The 21350-nt window shown below is 39.5% G+C and overlaps 1 protein-coding gene across 1 annotated transcript in view; it reads right to left on the bottom strand.

Annotated features, from left to right (window-relative positions):
- Positions 1-3365: 3365 nt before the first annotated feature.
- Positions 3366-21350, bottom strand: part of LOC110989570 (uncharacterized) — a 35989-nt gene continuing 18004 nt past the window's right edge. Inside the window, exons 2-10 of the mRNA XM_087144155.1 lie at positions 14702-14781; positions 13562-13906; positions 12811-13041; positions 12567-12691; positions 7820-8183; positions 7063-7293; positions 6721-6948; positions 6200-6336; positions 3366-5944 (exon numbers count right to left, since the gene is read on the bottom strand). Coding sequence (XP_087000281.1) covers positions 5816-5944; positions 6200-6336; positions 6721-6948; positions 7063-7293; positions 7820-8183; positions 12567-12691; positions 12811-13041; positions 13562-13906; positions 14702-14781 — 1870 coding nt within the window. The 3' untranslated portion in view covers positions 3366-5815. The remainder of the gene's footprint in view (positions 5945-6199; positions 6337-6720; positions 6949-7062; positions 7294-7819; positions 8184-12566; positions 12692-12810; positions 13042-13561; positions 13907-14701; positions 14782-21350) is intronic.

Here is a 21350-nt window from a genome sequence, read left to right as displayed (position 1 = left end):
CAGTAAAACCAGGGGATCCGACAGTCAAAGAATGGCTCGAGGAAGTTGAAATATATTGTCAACAGTGCAAGATACCTGGTTCGGAAAAAAGCGCAAATTGTGTTGAACCATCTGAAGAGTACGGCGCGTGATGAGATCAAATGCCATGGAGAGGCAGGGTTAAATTTTGAGTCTCTCAAGAAACTTCTTCATAAGCACTTTGGGGGCTGGGAAACGGTTCAGTCATTGCATAAGGCATTGTATGAGCGTGTACAATTAGAAGATGAAACACTTATGGATTTTTCCAGGGTTCTGATCAGGTTTTTTTCTAATAATTTCTTGTAAACTACAGATGCCCTAGAGAGAGCTGCTACTTTAGCAGTTCCAAAGCTCCTGAAGGAAGACATATTCGCCTACCAGGATGATCAGGTAAATGTAATGAATGTAATGATGATGGATTTTACATGATACTTAACCCATCGCTGACTGGAGATGGCAAAAGCCGCCGTGAAAACTGAGATTTCACAGTTTTATGTGGAAGGAATGTGGAAGTGTGCATAGAGCCGCATGCCACCGAAAATGAGCCTTTTCACCGTGTAAAAGGAAGCGTGCAGGGCACGCAGGGCCATTTACCGAGAATGAGCGGTTTAGATATTGCTATGGTGGAATTTTCCTTTAAAATATTACTGTCTTTGTCACATTTTTCCTTCATTAAAATATGCCATGGAAACATTTGCTGTCACTTTTTCACCAGAATGATGATGGCAAGTGCAGACCAGCAGTGTGTGTCATCATGGATGAGAAAAGTCTACTCACATCAACATCATTCAAGTTGATGGTCGAACGGGAACAAGTGTGCTGCTGTGGCGATATTGTAACAGCTTTCGCGTGCTTTGTGAGTGCTTTCTACGTCTTTCATTTGAAGTACCCTGTAACACACATCAAAACACTGGAATTCACGCAGATCGCCTTACTGGGTATTAAGGACAAATGTCCAGTTCAGAAAACGGTACTCACTTTTGATCTCAAGGTTGAACAAGTTCACACAAAAGAAAGAGGATTAAGATGCCCCAACCCAGTGACCAGAGTTCAACTTGTTTATTGTTGTTACTTGTTAAAAACAAGTTTTAATGTTTGTAAGTTTTAAATACAAGTTTTAAAATTGGGTGGCGCGGCAGAGATCTATGTCGGGAACTGGGGGTAGTAGGGTTCTGTTAATGGACATGTGTAGTACTTCAGGTTTGGACAATGATATTAAATGTGAACTAGGTAAGGTTTTCGGTAACACCATGTACAAGGAAGAATCTCTCCTTGAGTGTGTGGTTCTGAGAAGAACTAGTGGTGAACACTTGACGTTACAAACAGTATCATACGGTTCAGAACATCGTGATTCTTCCTTGTACATGGCGTTACCACAAACCTATCCTAGTTCAGTACCTCCACCATGCATAACTTCATTGCATACATACATGTACAGTCTTGTGTTTGATTATGATGTGAATTAAGATGTCTAAGAGTTTATTAATAGAGCAACTAAAGAACTGTCATTAAAACAAGTTTTAAAATTATGTGACATGTGGCGGAGATCCTTGTTGGGGACTGTGATGGGGGGTATGGGGTTTGGGGAATAGGTGTTGTTTGGAAATGACTTCAACTTGAAAAAGGGGGGGGGGCTTGCTGGACACCACAAGGCAGAATGGCCTGTACATGCTTGCAACTTCATCCACATGACAAATTACCAGCTTTTGATTTTTACTTAATCTCTAACTTTCAGTGTGATTGATTTTACCTTGAATGTCAAATCCTTATTTAAAAAAAAATTATTAAATCATTCGTCCTTCGGTCAAAAAGGTTAAGCTAACCACCACCAGGGATATCGGCTCATGGGCCACACACGCAAACCATTTCATAAGGATCCTCCAACCGAAGGTCTTTTAATGAACACGTGTAGCACTTGAGGGTTGCAGAATATTACATACATCATGTACATTGCATGTTTGATGTAAAGTCCTCTACCATAATATATGTACTGGAATATTATACAAGTTCATTTTGCCTTATCAAAATGCATTTCTAGCATAGATAGTATGGGTTGATGTTTTATTGAGATGTAAAAAAGTGGGAAGATTTATTTCAAACCTCATTAATTTTGAGATAATAGAGTCTTTTTTGGGGGGGGGTGCTATTAATCCATTCATTTGTTTTGTATGTAGCTAATACAGGAGAAAGATTGTAGACGCTATTTCACAAATGAGTGGAACTTGGTTTTAAGGGAATGGGCACCACATAAATTCAGAGATAGTTCACTGGCTCAAGAGAAAAGAATTTTTAAATGTTATGGTTATGGACATAAACTGTGATATTTTATTTAAACCTCAACATAACTGTATATTGTTGTCATTGCACTTGACATGTTAATACATGTAAATAAATGTACATATACATGTTATTCCAGTGTACATATAAGAAACAAGTTTGAAATTTTGAAATGTATTTCAAATTTGAACAATGTTAATATACTGTATTATTAAAGTGTGATGTCAACTTCCAGACTTCAATTGAAATATTGAGTCCTGTGTTGTTTGTTTTCATTTCTGGAATTGCGTTCAATTAGTCAGAAGACAAATTAATTTTTGTGCATTACTAATTAATTTTTGTGCATTACCAATTAATTTTTGTGCATTACCAATTAATTTTTGTGCATTACTAATTAATTTTCGTGCATTACTAATTATTTTTTTGTCATTACTAATCATTTCAGAAATTAGTCAAATAAGACACTTTTTCATGACTAATTATAATTAGTCAAATTGCTGGTACATGACTACTTATTTATTGGTCAAATAAGACAGTACCCATGACTATTTTTTATTAGTCAATTGACTAAATGAAATTTTCAGTGTTCAATTCTAAACATTGTTTAAACTCTAATCATATCGATCAATGTAACGATTGTAAAGATTGCAACGATTGTAAATCTTGTACCGAATGCACAGCATGTGAAAATGGGGAAAAAGGCGCTGATTGCACAAGCTGTATCAATTGCATAGATTGCCAGGAATCCAGCGATTGTAATAATTGCGACAGCTGTTTTGATTGTCCTAGTTGTGATAATTGCAACGCATGTGATAACTGTACAGATTGCGAATACTGCATCAACTGTAAAGATTACATAATAAATCGTTTGTAATATTTATATTTGATAGCAACAGCGATTCGGTTGCTATAAAAGACTGAGATTTAGAAGAGACGATGATCCCGATCCCGGCGACGACTTGTTAACTTGGATGTAGACTTAGATTTAGACTTAGAAAAACTAGGCTGAATGATTGAATATGACGAAGATGTAGATAGACGTGACTCCTCCAGCATTACTTTTACCCGAAGTCCCTTTTGCACGTTTATTAGAAGAAGCATATTGAGCTGTTTAACCTATGGTTTAAATCTGCAAAAAAATGAAAAAAATATTATTACATCTAGTATAAAGTAAGAACCGTGTCAAACCAAACTTATATCGTAAGCGACGACCACCAACGTCTCGATGCCAACGACGCAGACCCAAACGTTGTATATAGGCCCTTTGACCCCAGCAGACTCGTGATAGTAGATTCCGTAGTACACAAGTGTGAAAAACATGCACATTACTCGTCCAATTTTTTATAATCACGACGGCAAAGAAAAAGTCTGTTGACTATGGTGCCAAAAACAATCTGCTAAGGCGTAAATCCAGTCTATAAATTTGGCATAAAAGAAAAAAAAAATGAAAATATCGTTGGGCATCAAATCTGCTATGATATTGTTGCGCACCCACAAATCTTGGAATTCTAGCGCCCCCTAGTTTTACTTGTTCTCGGTCCTTGCATTTCTCAGGGTCTCTTATTTAGCTCAGCTATGCCTTATGGACATGTAGCAGAGACGCTAATTTTGTATTAAGTTATTCATGCTGTACTCTGGCATGATCGCGTGTTCCTTCACTCCTTTATCCTTGTGTTTTCTCTGCTCAGTTTTGGCATGTCGAAATTCCCCTCCATGTGGCTGCGTGGTTGGGCGTGGTAAGGTTCCCTGAAATGCTAATGTCCAGAAACCTCAAACTTTGTAACTGTCAATCATTCGCTAGAGATGACCGGGTAAGCACTTTCATGCACCCGGCTCTACACTTTGTACACGTGACTTCTTATTCTGTATTTTACATTGCTACACACGACCCTTAGATTCTTGCGCACGACTTTAGCAGGAAGTCATGTGACCCTTTGAGATGGAAGATTTTCATTGGTTGAGCTGTTCAGCGACGCTCATATTTTATTAATTCCTAAGCCTCTAGAATCCTATAAATAGAGCAGATTTTCCTTAGCTCGTCGGTCAGGTGCGGCGGACCAAACCCTTATTGCGAGAGCGGAACCCAACGTAGTGCGGCGGTTGGACCCTTACCGAGAGAAGTGCGATAATAACCATTCTTATGGCGAAGAAATGTAACCATATGAATGGCCAGCTAGCTTAGCTTGGACCGATGCGAGAGCGGTACGAATTAGCCCAGGGTGCTAGTGAGAGTCGTAGCGGCCCGTCACCGCTACGTCCGAACCGATTGCCGGGCGAGACACCCCCGTGTCCCCCGCCACCCTTGTCCTGCTAACTAGCCCAGTCCTCCCCGTCTCTACGCTGAGCCAATGGTACACAGTGCGGCGACTTTATCATTGCGCTCATCACATTGCGGTCTGAGCGGCAGTGCGGTCGGTACATACCGGCGCTGGCCCCGTCCAGCCCTTGCTAGTCACCGTGGTGTTCCGGGACAGCTCCCACCACGGCCCGGCCCGATGAATGTAGCCTAGCTGTGCGATGCTACACACACGTACCGTACCCACTCCGTCTGACTTGCATTTCCAATGGTCCTGCCAAACCGTAGTTTAGTTACACTCATATACAACTTCGCCTCTCTATAACTTTGCCTTTTGTGTGTTGTATTATGTTAAGCTACACCTTCTTTAAATCCCTATTGAACTTTGATGAAGAGAAGTGAGAGCAATAAACCAACCATACAGTTTGACTGTCACCCAAACCCCTTTGTTTCACGTCCACCCTTTAATAAATTGTTGACCCCAAATATCACATCCCGTAGACACTAATGAAGTCCATGCTACCATCGACTTGATATTTAGGGAACGCAACAATATTCAAGAGCCTATACGAGGGATATACTCGACCACATAAACTTTGCGACTTACAAATACATCGGCGCGCAAACGCATAAAAAGTCTCGCATTCCACCAAATACAATTGTAGTGGGACGCCACAAGGAGGCCCAGTCCCATTGTGAAATGATTGCATTTTGCGCTTCTAACAATGAACGTTAAAATGCCTCAGACGTTGTCTGCTGCAAATATGAGAAGACTTTACAGGTGTTAAGAATTATGTTTGAAGAAAATATGACTAACGATTTGCTTTTTCCTTTATCAAATCCTTTGGTGATCAAACGCCCCAAAACGTACAGGTCACATTGCCCAGAATTCAAGCAATGTAGGTGCAAACCCTATGTGTCCCAAATTTAGTGTATCTAACAACGAAACGCGAAATAGCCTGGAAAAATGTTATTTTGGGCCGGAGAAATGACTCAAAAAAGGGTTATAGCTTACGGGGCCCGGCCAAGGTTATCACAGAGTTCTAAGAGCAAAGGGACAGGTACAAATCTAACCACTATTGTTTGAAGACAATGGTCTTTACAATCCAAAATCTTGAATTCATTAACAAGTCACTGTCAAACTAAACTCAATGAAACTTCCCGCACTATGATTACAAATTTATATAGTTTTGACAATTGGCTTCCAATGAACTCAACACGTTCTTAGCATTTGCAGTCGTTGCTGGGAGCTACAGATAGGGGTTTCAGCTCGGCTATCGATTCATTCATGGCAATCTTTGATGTATCCTGCGTTTGTCTATCATGCTTTCTTAAAAGCCTCCTTAGATGTATCTGCGTAAGAAATAGAAAATAACCACTTATGAAAGTGGGCAGATTTCGCACCAGTATGGACAAAATAAGCATGAAAGAGTATCACGTTCTCATAATCAGGTTTGCTGTGCTGTGGGCATATGTTTGATTTATTTCCCCGTAATGCTTTCATAATGCCTCCAAAGGCAGAAGGAATCAAGCAACTGGATTTCTAAGGAGAGCGTGATCAAACTTGATTGCACGTGGATAATAGTTCCATTACACACATGTACTTACAATGTAAAGGATGAAGATGGCACATACAACGACTGAGATGGTAAGCATGACCACCAAGAAAATCAGGCTAACTGTGTTTCCTCCTGGTTTGGGTTTGGTTATCGACCCAATATCATGACCCGAAGCAGGTGTTGAATCTGTGGAAACAGTCAAACCAGCTCCAGTTTAACATATACTTGTTATTTTTCTCATCTTGATATTTAAACACAGCTTCAATTCTAAAATAGGGACTCATGTTTGAAATGATCAGTGATTGAACCCCGATCAAAGGAAAACAAAATGATTTTTATCTTTTCGGCATTCTTGAAATATTAAAATTGTTTTACAGTCATGAATAATTCATCATATGATTCAAGCACTCACATGCATTACCCTCATCGTAGTTAGCAAATCTCTGACATACCGGGTCTAAAACTAGTTTATGCAGTCCGCTCGTTTCGCTTAATTTGTGCATTGTTTGTTGTCAGGTCATTTCAACAACTTTAAATTTTCAATTTTCTTCAACTATCTAAATTGAGCACCTTTGTCGCGGGGACTCTGTGATGACATTGGCTGCCCAGCATCAACAGATGGCCGCTTGTTATCATACACCTCTGTGGTGTGGATAGTCTTAGCAAAATGTACTCTCATGCGACTGCCGCTGCCCACAGCAACACCCACTGCCTCACACTCATAGACTACATCATCGCTGACATCGTTTAGTTGGATGGATGCCGAAGTCGAGTACGTGTTGTTTCTCAACGACAAACCTGGTGGAGAGATACCAGGAAAACCAGACGGTAACAAAGTTCATAGGCAAAATGCAATGCTATCAAAGGCAACATAAAACAGTTTGACAGCATTGTTGGAGCGATACGACGTACCTGTGCCGGCTGGTAGAACTACAGGCCTGACCGTTAGGGAAGCGTTGAGGGCCGTGGATCCGCCTAAATACAGACGTCTCCACCTCAGCTCCACGGCAGGTTTGACCTGATCCATGAAACACGTCAGGCTGTGCTCTGCAATGGTTTGGTCTATAGGAACCTCACACTGGTTTGCATCTGATGCGCTTGGTTTGCATCTAACGACCGTAGGATATGTCTGCCTTGGGGAAACTTAGTAATCAGCAGAGGTGAAAAAAAAAGCTTAATATTTATGGAAAGCTTTCTTTGGAACAAATACGAAAGACAGGGTGAACAAAATGCAGTTGCCATAAAGGGGGAGAGGAGTTGAGGTGAAATGCTGAAAACTTGGAGAGAAAAACTGGGTGCTGACGGAAGAAAAATAAGGATGGTAGGCCTAAATGGATTACAAAAGAAAATTGGGTCGTGAATCCTGATCTTGAATGCAAAACTGGAATGGTGAAAATAGCCGAGACAAGGATGGTGTTGGCAAAACACCGCCAGTGTACCATTATCCATTAACTTCAAACGTCTTCATACATGTACCTAGTAATATTTTGCAATTAGACGAGAGTTCTGTTTTGAAACAGTCAGACATGGCCACACGCTAAAATATCACGTTTATTCAGCTGGCCTAGCAAGCTGCCTTAAGTTAAAAAAAACCATGTGCTAGACGTTTATTTATGCGCGTGTGTTAAGCAAAAAAGAGTGATTCAGATTTACGGCACAGAGCACTCACCCTTGTCACAAACTTCTACTTGTCCTTCCTCAACCATTTGCAATCGAGGCTTCAACATAAAGTGATAAATTCCCTCGTCTTTGGCAGTGACGTTCTCAGTGACTAGAGAGAACTCACTGTCGATATCATAGATGCCGTGTGGTATGCCGTTCTGAGGAGCAACTCGTCCCCTGAAGTACGAGATCAACAGGGCCGTGCTGCTTGTTGTTCCGTAGTACCAATACATGGCGTCAATGTCTCCAGGTGTGTACTTGCGAGATGTGATGGGGGGACAACGTATGATCCCACGGCGGCCTCGTTCTAAGAAAATCATTTCCTCGTCTGCTCGTGTGAATGCTCCAAAAACTAGGTAAAAGAGGAACAACTGTTTAACAGGGGTGAAGAGAAGTGAGCCAAATTATGGTTCAAATTTAGCAACTGAAGACAGAACACCCTAAACCGGTTTTTGAGTTTCACCTTTGCTTGAGAAATTTGCAGCTTTATATCAGAAAATTTATGAAAATGACCGGCAATTCTGCAAAGTTTAAGTTTATGTAAAAGATCTGACATCTGATATTGATCTTAATTTCTGGGAGACTGGAAATTCGGATGGGGCCTGGACATTGTCTGATGCTCTTAGTGATGAAATAAAGATACAAAAAATAAAAATCAATTGTCTGATAATGTCTGTGTGGTAATTTTATATTCATCTAAAATGTAGGAACTCTTTCCTACCTCGATACTTTTGAGTAGTCATGATTAACAACTTAACTTTGTTTCACCATCAGCAGAGAACCGAGGAGGGGTCTTATTTTCCGAATACCGTGTTCGGAAAATAAGACCCCTCTCCGATGTAGGAGGTATCTCCATCCATGAAAAGTTGTCAATATTCAGGAAATCCATAAAACCTGGGGCTCCATAAAACGGGGTCTTTGTAGAGTTTAAACTTTAACGTAATCACAGACACATTTGACAAGGCCCTGATGTTGTTCAAGTCCCGTTTGTCCCTGTTATTTATCTATGATGGACCTAATCTGTTATAACTGCCCCTACCGCATTCTCGTTTGGAATAAGTGAAGTTTTTGAAAGGAAATTGTTTTGCTTCTCCGTTATGAACAGTAGTGTTTATCGTTTTTATGTATCTACATTTGAGAAATACTTACAGCAACAACAGAGGAATGATATCATCAGGCATAATATCACAGCACTATCCATTTTGAGTAGTCTCAACAGATTTTTCAACCTGTAACACGGACAAGACAACCGCTGACTCATTTATACTATTTTGGATCGTAGTTTTCATTTGTCCTGATTTTAAAATTAATAAAGATTGCAGTTACAAGGGAATCGCATGATATAAAACAAGGAAAAGGTTAGGCTTCAAGTGCATGATATGGAACATGGGTGATAAGGGCAGGATCAATGTCAGTGACATATTCTCTAGATAGGCTTAATTCTATAGTAACTCCGTCATTGGTTATTTACAGCGGTCCCTTTAGAGGTGGTGAACAATGTGATTGCTACTGTACGCGCAAAGCCACTGTTCTTGACAGTCATTTCTTTCAAAATTCAGCAAGGGGGCTAAAGTGTTCGGTGAAAACTTTTCGAGAGTACACGTCTAGCTGAAAACAGACCGAAATGAAGAGCAGAACATGCAGCTGCTGGCTTTTTTCCAAGACTGCACTCAATGATGCGTCATATTTGATTCGAAGTCTTGTTTTAGGACGGAGTTCGGTGGAACAGTTCGCCGTTTTGGCACAAGGTGTTGAAGCATGCATGTGTTGGAAATAACTTTGTCATAAAAAAGCATTTCACTAGAAGAATATGAAGTTCGATATTATGTTAGTTTTAAAACGTTTATTTTGCAATATTTTCTCGGTTTTGGGAAATGACAAGAATTCAGATTAGTCTGACAGCTGCCAAAGGTGAAAATGATCCCTGTGAAAGTTTGCTTTATGAATAAACAGGAATTATACTATAATTCTATGGTATACTCTTTGCGATAAACAGATGGGCGACCAACAGGAAGGTCTCATTTCCTGCATTCGGTAGCCTTATTTCAAGGTAATAACTATGGTTTTTACTAAAAAAAAAACACTGAAATCCATCTTTTTTTCAAATTTGAAAAATCATATCTTGACTTAATGACCGAGTATTGTCTCCGAAATTCCTTTGTAAATTATTTTGTGTGCATTAACTGCAGATGACTCATAACCCCGTGAAAAATGAAGTTTGTAAATAGGATTTCTTACTGCATAACACCAGAGCTGGCAGCCACAACACAATATTCATTCTCTATTTGTTTCGTCAAACTTTCTGTCAAGTATTGAAGAAACCAAATCTCCAAAAGAAAAAAATTCAAGTGATTCTGCTGGAAAATGAAAAAAAAATAAATCAAACCAAACCCACAAACAAACAAGATAGATGTCTGATTTCATAGCTTATAATTTAGGTTTATAATTTAGGATAATTTATTTTACTATGTTATGGGGAACAAATCAAAAGGCAGAACGCCTTCGTCTTTTAAAAACTATGCCAACAGTGTAATCACATTGGACAACAAGGACGACTGCTAGTTAGAGTCTCGTGCCGATTAGCAGGTTATCTGGTTGAGATACGAGCAAATAACTGACTTTTTTTGTAAGTTGCACGTTTCACGGCTAGGTTAGTTACAGTAAAGAGAACTACTAAGAATTTTTTAAAAATTTTAATCAATATGCAGGTGTACTCACAGAAATGTTGTTGGACTTTAGAGAGGACGGACAGCGATGTGCAAGCTCAGTACGTTCAAACTCAGTATGAAGCTGTATTCCGTTACTTGGAAATTGGACTTCCCAATTGGGATTTCCAGAATTATTTTCGAAGTACATGAGCACTGATCACACAAAGTTCGGAAACTACGTAAGGGGTTAAAAATGGATCGTCTCCTGTTTACAGTTCCATTGAATGTGAATCATTTCCTTCTTGAGAAACTATTGATGATATGTGATAACTGACATGTAAATATTTTATTTTTAGATTTTATATGGTATTTATTCTTATTTTAAGAAATAATACAGGAAACCCTTGTTTTGTTAATTTCCCTCTTTACACTTCTTTATTATGCAGAGCATGCTTGCGTTTAAGGTTTCACAAAAGCTATACGTCCAAAATCCTGGTATTTTTGAAGTGAAGCTACGTAAGAGAGTTCCTGGATGAAAGTACTACAATGATATGTGTTAAATCTTACTTTAAACGTGCGTAATGCAATGCTACTATGATATACTGAAAATTAAATAATAAAACTCGTGTTAAAAACAGAAATTGGGGCCTATGGTATGAGTGAAACATGCCATCTTTCGACGCAAGGAGATGCTACTGACAGGGGTGTGCTGTATAAGCCTCTATAGTTACACTTGAATCGCTTTTCAGGCTTTTTTTATTCGGTTATGGTGAGTAAATTATTGTTATAATACTAGCTATGACTCTTTTGTTTTACTTCTTTTCGTTGGGTGGGGGGGGGGGCTGAAGGATGTACAGGTTGACACCGTTCTTCTCCACTGTGCATCCTCTTGTAAAGCAGACAGAATTCTTATTCTTATTGCTACATCTGCCTCACACATCGATGTGATTTTCCTTCATATAACTATGAACACATAGGAAGATTTTTCTTTTCAAAAAGGAACCAAGTACTTTGAAAGTGTAAGTATATATGTAAAGTTGTGAAAGTTCCTGCACCATCATCAACTGCATTTGTTGCCAAGAGTCTCCGATAGCTCGAGTTCCAGCTCGAGTATCGATTCCTTCATGGCAATCTTTGATGTATCCTGCGTTTGTCTATCAGCTTTCTTAAAAGCCTCCTTAGATGTATCTGCGTAAGAAATAGAAAATAACCACTTATAAAAGTGGGCAGATTTCGCACCAGTATGGACAAAATAAGCATGAAAGAGTATCACGTTCTCATAATCAGTCAGAGATCTTCAAGGTAGTTTCGGACTGGTTTGCTGTGCTGTGGGCATATGTTTGATTTATTTTCCCGTAATGATCTCATAATGCCTCCAAAGGCAGAAGGAATCAAGCAACTGGATTTCATATTTTTAAGGAGAGCGTGATCGAACTTGTTATCGCCATTTCACGTGGATAATAATTCCATTACATATATGTACTTACAATGTAAAGGATCAAGATGACATGTACGATGACTGAGATGGGAAACACAACCACCAAGAAAATCAGGCCAACTGTGTTTCCTCCTGGTTTGGGTTTGGTTGTCGAAACGTCATGACCCAAAGCAGGTGTTGAGTCTGTGGAAACAGTCAAACCAGCTTCAGTTTAACATATACTTGTTATTTTTCTCATCTTGATATTTAAACACAGCTTCAATTCTAAAATAGGGACTCATGTTTGAAATGATCAGTGATTGAACCCTGATCAAAGGAAGACAAAATGATTATCCTTTCGGCATTCTTGACATATTAAACTTGTTTTACAGTCATGAATAATTCATCATATGATTCAAGCTCTCACATGCATTATCCTCATCGTAGTTAGCAAAATCTCTGACATACCGGGTCTAAAACTAGTTCATGCAGTCCGCTCGTTTCGCTTAATTTGTGCATTGTTTGTTGTCAGGTCATTTCAACAACTTTAAATTTTCAATTTTCTTCAACTATCTAACTTGAGCACCTTTGTCGCGGGGACTCTGCGATGACATTGGCTGCCCAGCATCAACAGATGGCCACTTGTTATCATACACCTCTGTGGTGTGGATAGTCTTGGCAAAATGTACTCTCATGCGACTGCCGCTGCCCACAGCAACACCCACTGCCTCACACTCATAGACTGCATCATCGCTGACATCGTTTACTTGGATGGATGCCGAAGTCGAGTACGTGTTGTTTCTCAACGACAAACCTGATGGAGAGATACCAGGAAAACCAGACGGTAAACAGACAAAGTTCATAGGCAAAATGCAGTGCTATCAAAGGCAACAGAAAACAGTTTAACAGCATTGTTGGAGCGATACGACGTACCTGTGCCGGCTGGTAGAACTATAGGCTTGACCGTTAGGGAAGCGTTGAGTGCCGTGGATCCGCCTAAATAAAGACGTCTCCACCTCAGCTCCACGGCAGGTTTGACCTGATCCATGACACACGTCAGGCTGTGCTCCGCAATGGTTTGGTCTATAGGAACCTCACACTGGTTTGCATCTGATGCGCTTGGTTTGCATCCAACGACCGTAGGATATGTCTGCCTTGGGGAAACTTAGTAATCAGCAGAGGTGAAAAAAAAAAGCTTAATATTTATGGAAAGCTTTCTTTGGAACAAATACGAAAGACAGGGTGAACAAAATGCAGTTGCCATAAAGGGGGAGAGGAGTTGAGGTGAAATGCTGAAAACTTGGAGAGAAAAACTGGGTGCTGATGGAAGAAAAATATGGATGGTAGGCCTAAGTGGATTACAAATGAAAATTGAGGCCGTGAATCCTGATCATGAATGCAAAACTGGAATGGTGAAAATAGCCGAGACAAGGACGGTGTTGCAAAACACCGCCAGTGTACCATTATCCATTAACTTCAAACGTCTTCATATCTAATAATATTTTGCAATTAGACTAAAGTTCTGTTTTGGAACAGTCAGACATGGCCACATGCTAAAATGTCACGTTTATTCAGCTGCCCTAGCAAGCTGCCTTAAGTTAAAACCAACACGTGCTAGACGTTTATTTATGTGCGTGTGTTAAGCAAAAAAGAGTGATTCAGATTTACAGCACAGAGCACTCACCCTTGTCACAAACTTCTACTTGTCCTTCCTCAACCATTTGCAATCGAGGCTTCAACATAAAGTGATAAATTCCCTCGTCTTTGGCAGTGACGTTCTCAGTGACTAGAGAGAACTCACTGTCGATATCATAGATGCCGTATGGTATGCCGTTCTGAGGAGCAACTCGTCCCCTGAAGTACGAGATCAGCAGGGCCGTGCTGCTTGTTGTTCCGTAGTACCAATACATGGCGTCAATGTCTCCAGGTGTGTACTTGCGAGATGTGATGGGGGGACAACGTATGATCCCACGGCGGCCTCGTTCTAAGAAAATCATTTCCTCGTCTGCTCGTGTGAATGCTCCAAAAACTAGGTAAAAGAGGAACAACTGTTTAACAGGGGTGAAGAGAAGTGAGCCAAATTATGGTTCAAATTTAGCAACTGAAGACAGAACACCTTAAACCGGTTCTTGAGTTTCACCTTTGCTTGAGAAATTTGCAGCTTTATATCGGAAAATTTATGAAAATGACCGGCAATTCTGCAAAGTTTAAGTTTATGTAAAAGATCTGACATCTGATATTGATCTTAATTTTTGGGAGACTGGAAATTCGGATGGGGCCTGGACATTGTCTGATGCTCTTAGTGATGAAATAAAGATACAAAAAATAAAAATCAATTGTCTGATAATGTCTGTGTCGTAATGTTATATTCATCTAAAATGTAGGAACTCTTTCCTACCTTGATACTTTTGAGTAGTCATGATTAACAACTTAACTTTGTTTCACCATCAGCAGAGAACCGAGGAGGGGTCTTATTTTCCGAATACCGTGTTCGGAAAATAAGACCCCTCTCCGATGTAGGAGGTATCTCCATCCATGAAAAGTTGTCAATATTCAGAAATCCATAAAACCTGGGGCTCCATAAAACGGGGTCTTTGTAGAGTTTAAACTTTAACGTAATCACAGACACATTTGACAACCCCTGATGTTGTTCAAGTCCTGTTTGTCCCTGTTATTTATCTATGATGGACCTAATCTGTTATAACTGCCCCTACCGCATTCTCGTTTGGAATAAGTGAAGTTTTTGAAAGTAAATTGTTTTGCTTCTCCGTTATGAACAGTAGTGTTTATCGTTTTTATGTATCTACATTTGAGAAATACTTACAGCAACAACAGAGGAATGATATCATCAGGCATAATATCACAGCACTATCCATTTTGAGTAGTCTCAACAGATTTTTCAACCTGTAACACAGACAAGACAACCGCTGACTCATTTATACTATTTTGGATCGTATTTTTCATTTGTCCTGATTTTAAAATTAATAAAGATTGCAGTTACAAGGGAATCGCATGATATAAATTTCTTGTTTATTGGAAAACAAGAGTCAACAAGAAAAAAGTTAGGCCTCAAGTGCATGACATGGAACATGGGTTCACGTGATAAGGGCAGGATCAATGTCAGTGACATATTCTCTAGATAGGCCTAATTCTATAGTAACTCCGTCATTGGTTATTTATGGCGGTCCCTTTAGAGGTGGTGAACAATGTGATTGCTACTGTACACGCAAAGCCACTGTTCTTGACAGTCATTTCTTTCAAAATTCAGCAAGGGGGCTACAGTGTTCGGTGAAACGTCGGTGGATTCGTCCGTTTGGCTTAAGGAACGCCCACACAGCCCGTGGAATGAGGCTGGGCGGCGGCACTCTCATTCATCTCATCGTGTGGGGGCGGATGTGGGTTTTTCAGATCGGTTTGGGGTCGCATATAGTTGATATGTAGTCCAAAAATTCGACCCAAATGCCCATAGCCCGGACGTCTTTATTAACATACAAATTTGTGCTTGGGAACCTTGATAATGGTAGCCATGAACACACACGTGCACAAATCGATCACCTGATACTTTCAGGAAATATTCAGCTTTAAAATACGCCCAAAATGTTGTATAACCCAATTACATCAAATTGGGAATCAGGGCAGTGCCATCATGAGTTTCCCTCATGCAAAGTAGGCAGTCGAGTTTGACATCTCTCGTGAACTCAAGCAAATTGTTATGTAGTTGTATAGTTACGATGGTCCGATGGAACTACACAACAATTTGCTTGAGTTCACGAGAGCTGTCAAACTGCAAATTTAGCTAAAAATAGACACTGTCGACAAGCCTAAGCCGTCCCATAGAGTTACTATCATTTGAAGCTTTGCGTAAGAGTTCTCCGCACTTCCAGTCAGTAGTATGCCATCGTAATTTGATTCCCTTCCGCGATACACCCATACTTCACTATGACATCTGTGGCTCATGGAATGGAATTTGCCAGAGCCGTGCCATGGCCGTGCATGTGAATTTTTGCCTGATCGTCACGGGTTCTGCGCGCGGCGACCAACATTTAGTTGAAATGCAGTGGTATTTTGTACATACCCAAAAGTTGGATAGCCTTCTTATTCTCCGTGGTATGCCTTTGGAACGTAAGATGACAGACACTGAAAATGGCGGAACTGCACCTGTTGTTGTTGTTGTTGTGAGATTAATGGCACCTTTGGCACTATTGTGCCCTTTGTGCCAACTTCAAATACAGTAGCTGAGTCACGAAGAAATCTTCCTCACAATGAAGACATCAGGCTTGAACTTTGAGAACAATGACGGGTGAGAAGAAAAGAAAGGACAAGTCTGAAAACCCAAGAACTGAAAAATGACTCTGTAAAAGGGGGCGTGTACTGTAGGATATGTAGGAGGAAGCCAAATAAAAAAGAGATAATTTTACATGCATACATGCAAAGAAACTGGACAAGGCTTAGATGAGAAGAGCTACATATGAAATGTGGAAAACATGTACATGTGTAAGGCAATCAGTAGATGAAGGATGTTATGGGGGTAATATGACATCAACGATCCTCCAGAGATGGAGATGCTACAGTGTCCTGCAGGCCAGCCGTCTCCCTTGCAATTTAAGAGCCCGTGCTCCGCCGGTACGTTCGCAGGCTGCATACTCCAGGTGTTGATAGGTAGCACTCTGTCCAGCCAATCGTTTGACGTACATATCACACCAGAAAGCATGAGCAAATATGAATAAATGTAAATGTATGTATAGCATGCGTGTTCATATTAGATGTTACTGTTAGTAGCCTTGATGTATTTCAGTAAGTGGGGAATATTATATTTTGAGTTTAAAACATTTTTAAGAGTCATTTGATCTGGAGTTAATTTTAATGATTTTTGAAGTTTTCTCCTGGCACTAACATATTTGTTACAATTTATGAGAAAATGCTCAGCATTGTCGTATGTGTTGCATGTTTCACAAAATCCGTTCGCATGTTTACCGATTTTTTTATAGAAACTATTTAGATTTTTACACATATCAAGCCGGAGTCTGTGAATCTGAACTTCTTGCCAGCGTGAGAGGTTCCACGTGTTCATGTTAAGGGAAACAATGGGTTGTATTTTTTTAAGTAAAGAAGCTTTAGAATTATTCCATTCTCGTTGCCACTGTTGTTTGATGCAACTTTTGAGTTGATGTTTAACTTCTGTTATAGAAAGGGGCAGTTTATGGTCAATAATAGTTTTTTTAGTACCCTTTTTTGCAATCTGGTCAACTTGTTCGTTTCCTTTAACTCCATAGTGTCCTGGTATCCATTCAAAAATAACATTGTTAGCCTGATGTTGAATATTAATAAGTGTATGCCGAATATCACAAGTTAATTTGTTTCTTGGGATAGGCAGAGACATAGCTTGTATAGAATTTAGACAATCTGTGAATATACAAGATTGCATAGGCTGAATATCTTCAATCCATTCAAGGGCCAATAAAATTGCAAAGAGTTCCGCTGTAAAAATAGAGGCTTCGTTGTTTAATCTGATGTTCTTAGAATAATTAAGTTGGGGTATGCATATACCACATCCCACAGTGTTATTATTTGGGTCGACAGAACCATCTGTATAGATGTGAAGTGAGTTTCCCCAAGTTCTATGTATGATCTCTGCAGCAAGGGAACCCTTTTCATTGGTATCCATAATATGTTTAACATGGTTTAGAATTTCTGTTGAGATATCAGGTTTAGTATAATGCCAGTAAGGAAAAGGATTGTGTAATGGGATGGTATTAAAATGCAATTTACCTGTTCTGGCTTCAAATGGGGCTTGGTATAGATTATTTTTCCATTTTTTAGCAAAGTAGTGTTTCTGCCAGCAGTCTATTTGGACGTATTTATTAGGATGAGAAGCATGCATATCCAGTTTGATATTATATAGATTACAAAAATAATTACGGCTGAGATAAAGAGGAGGATCTCCACACTCTACTTGCAGTTTCTGTAACTAGGTCCATACAGTGCTCTACAGCATATCCTCAGAGCCTGGTATTGTATACTATCTAATTTTTGCTTGTGTTCTAAAGCCGCTGAGTTGAAGGCTTCACATCCGTACTCCAGAATTGGTTTGATAAGAGTTTTGTACAGGCGAAAGAGAATACAACAGTCTGATCCCCAATCAGTTCCACTAATACATCTGAGGATGTTACGTTTAGGGTTGCTTCTATTGACGACATAGTTGATGTGTTCCTTCCATGTTAGTTTGTTGTCAAAGATGACACCAAGAAATTTAGCTGAATTTTGAAATTTGATGTCAGAATTATTTATCTTCAGTTTAGAGGAAGCATTTCGTTTATGTGTAAATAGGACAGCGTAGGTCTTGGGAGTTGATATTTTAAAGCCCCATTTTCCACACCAAGAGGAAATGTTATTGAGACTTTGTTGGATCTTATTGGTAATGAAATTAATGTTTCTATTGGATTTCCATATGACTATGTCGTCTGCATATTGACGGATATTAACTCCATTAATACATTGAGAAAGGTCATTAACAGCAATATTAAAGAGTGTTGGACTAATAACACTACCTTGGGGTGTGCCATTTTAACAGTACATGATTCAGAATAAGTGTTATTTATTTTAACCTGGATTTTCCGATTTTTAAGAAAGTCATTGATCCATCTGGTAATGCGCCCACTAATTCCAAGTGATTGTAATTTGATGACAATTCATTTGGGCCACAGCATATCATATGCTTTTTCAAGATCCAGGAAGACTGCCAAAGTACTTTCTCTGTTGGCAAAAGCCTTGTTTATGCTAGATTCAAGATGAATGATATGGTCTTTGGTGCTTCTCCCTTTCCGGAAACCAGACTGATGCTTACTGATCAAATTGTGCTTCTCCAGGTACCAGATAAGTCTATTATTGACCATGCGCTCCATTATTTTGCAGAAGGTGGAGGTGAGCGCAATTGGCCGGTAAGATTTAGGATCGGTGGGAGTTTTGCCAGGTTTAAGAATAGGAGTAAGTATGGCTTCTTTCCATTGGCTAGGACACTGGGAAGTACTCCAGATCTTGTTGAAAATGATGAGAATAATTTCACGTGCTTTTTGAGGGAGATGTTTAATAATGTCGTTGCCAATACCATCTTTACCTGGAGAGGTACACTTTGCTGCATCAATGGCAGTTTCCAGTTCAGACATAGTAAAAGGTTCATTAATAACATTCTCACTATCATCATTAAGGTGAAAATTATTTTCAGCATTTTGTTTATTTTTTAAAAACGTGGTACTGTAATTTTGATCATTACTGATAGAAGCAAAACTTTGAGCAAGTAAGTTAGCTTTATCTTCGTCAGAGATAAACTCTTTATCACTGTCTTTTAAGACTGACATGTTAACTTTAGTATGCGTATTGTTAATATGATGAATTTTGTCCCAAATCTTTTTGGAAGGAGTTTGGGAGTTCAAGGTATCACAAAAACTTTTCCAATCATCTCTTTTAGCAGTTTTAATAGTTTTACGAACAATAGCACAGGTACGTTTGTAAGCTATAAGGTCTTTAGGGCAACAGGTTTTCCTTAACAATTTAAGGGCTTTTTTCCGGTTTTCAACAGCTTTTTTACAGTCATCATTCCACCATGAAGTAGATATCTTTTTGTTCTTTTTATGAGAAACTGTACGTGGAATGGAATGATTGATAGCCTCAGTAAGTTGCTCAATGTACTCATTATAAGCATCTTCAGCATTAATATTAATGCTTGGCTCAGTAATAAGGTTATCACAAGCTCGTTCAAAGGCATCCCAGTTGGCTCTTTTGGTGGACCAACGTGAGTTATAGTTTTTGGAAGTGTACTGGCATTTTTGGTTAAATTCAACAATGATAGGGTAGTGGTCGCTTCCCAAAGTATCATCTAAGGTAGTCCAGTTACTTTTGGCTGCGAGATCTGGAGAGGTGATAGTAATGTCAATGCAAGTAGTACCATTGGAGGTGTTAATTCTAGTACCGTTTCCACTATTAACACAGACAAGATTGTGTTTGTCCATTACATTTTCGATGATATTACCATTTGCATCAGTCATTTTACTTCCCCAAAGGGAGTTGTGGCTGTTAAAGTCTCCACAAATAATAGTATTCTTACTTATATGATTTTCGATGTCGGTTAAAGAACCGTCCTTCAAAGTGAGACAAGGGTTATAAGCATTAATAATTTTTAATTTACTTTTATCACTATTATACACTTCAAGAACTTGATACTGGAAAAGGGAATTTTTGTCAGCAATGTTTTGAACAACGAGGGCTTTTTTGGTGAAAATAGCACATCCCCCGCCACAGGATTTAAGGTCAGGTTTCCTGTCCAATCTGTAAATGTTATACCCAGGAAGATTGAAATTCTTACTTTCTTTAAGCCATGTTTCTTGTATACAAATTATGTCGGGTTTGTTGTTCCAGTCATTTATAGCATGCTTGAATTCATTTCCGTGTGCAATACGTGATTGTGCATTCCATTGTAAGATAAAGACCATGAGGATAAGATTCATGTTTATGTTTGCTGACTTTCCCCTTTTGATCGATTGGATGTTTTCAAGGCTGTTTTTGAAGTTTCAGGTTGTGAGGACTTAGCAGGGGCTTCTCTCTGTTTGGTTTTGGACTGAGAGGATTTCCTTTGTGTCCCCTGCGGGGATGTACCAGTGCTTGAGGATTGTGTATGAGCATTATGTTTTCTTTGTTTGTCTGATGCCTGGTTGATTGATGGAATAAGTGATCAAAGAGAGACTTTATTTCTGATTCCTACTTTCCTTATCTTTAGTTGATTCACAGATTTGAAGCGTTCCAATAAGTAGTTCTATTAGCGAGTTATCTGCCAACAAATATGGTGAAATAGATTCAGTTTGGCTAGCTACTGATACATCTTCGGTTTGAGTAGAAATCTCTCTTTTGGACGACGGTTGCAGATTCTGTCTTCTTTGTTCACTGCTGACATGTACATTTTGTGTATTTTGTGTGTTCGCCCATGTTTTGTTTGGAGTCCAGGTTTTCATTTTAGGTGTTGGAGAAAGTGTGTCAGGCTTTTCCGCATGGACAGTGATGTCTGTACGGATGGACTTTGCTGCCTCAGCGTAGGATATGTTGTAGGTTACTCTAACTTCTTGGATTTTCTTTTCTTCTCTAATGGTATCACAACCGGCATAGGCAGAGGAGTGGCTTCCACCACATCTGCTGCATTTGACTTGGTCTTTTTTATCACACTGATCGTACGTGTGAGTACCACTACATCGTACACATCTTGTTTTGCTACGACAATTGTTTGCTGTGTGTCTAAGGCGTTGGCAGTTGAAACAGCGTATGACTGGTGGTATGTATGGCTTAACATCGAAGTATTGATAACCGAGTTGGATGCGCTGAGGCAGGTGAGGCGTGTTAAATGTGAGGCAGACAGAGAGGCTGTTTCCAGTTTGTCCATTTCTTTTGAAAGTGAGCCTTCGTACATCCATGACACCATCTTTTTTGCA

The sequence above is a fragment of the Acanthaster planci genome, linkage group LG12 (genome assembly GCF_054643075.1).
Source record: "Acanthaster planci isolate LZ-2023a linkage group LG12, COTS_SCS, whole genome shotgun sequence".
NCBI classification, from domain to species: domain Eukaryota; kingdom Metazoa; phylum Echinodermata; class Asteroidea; order Valvatida; family Acanthasteridae; genus Acanthaster; species Acanthaster planci.
Note: the sequence above shows the minus strand (reverse complement) of the source record. Positions and strands in the feature narration are given on the sequence as shown.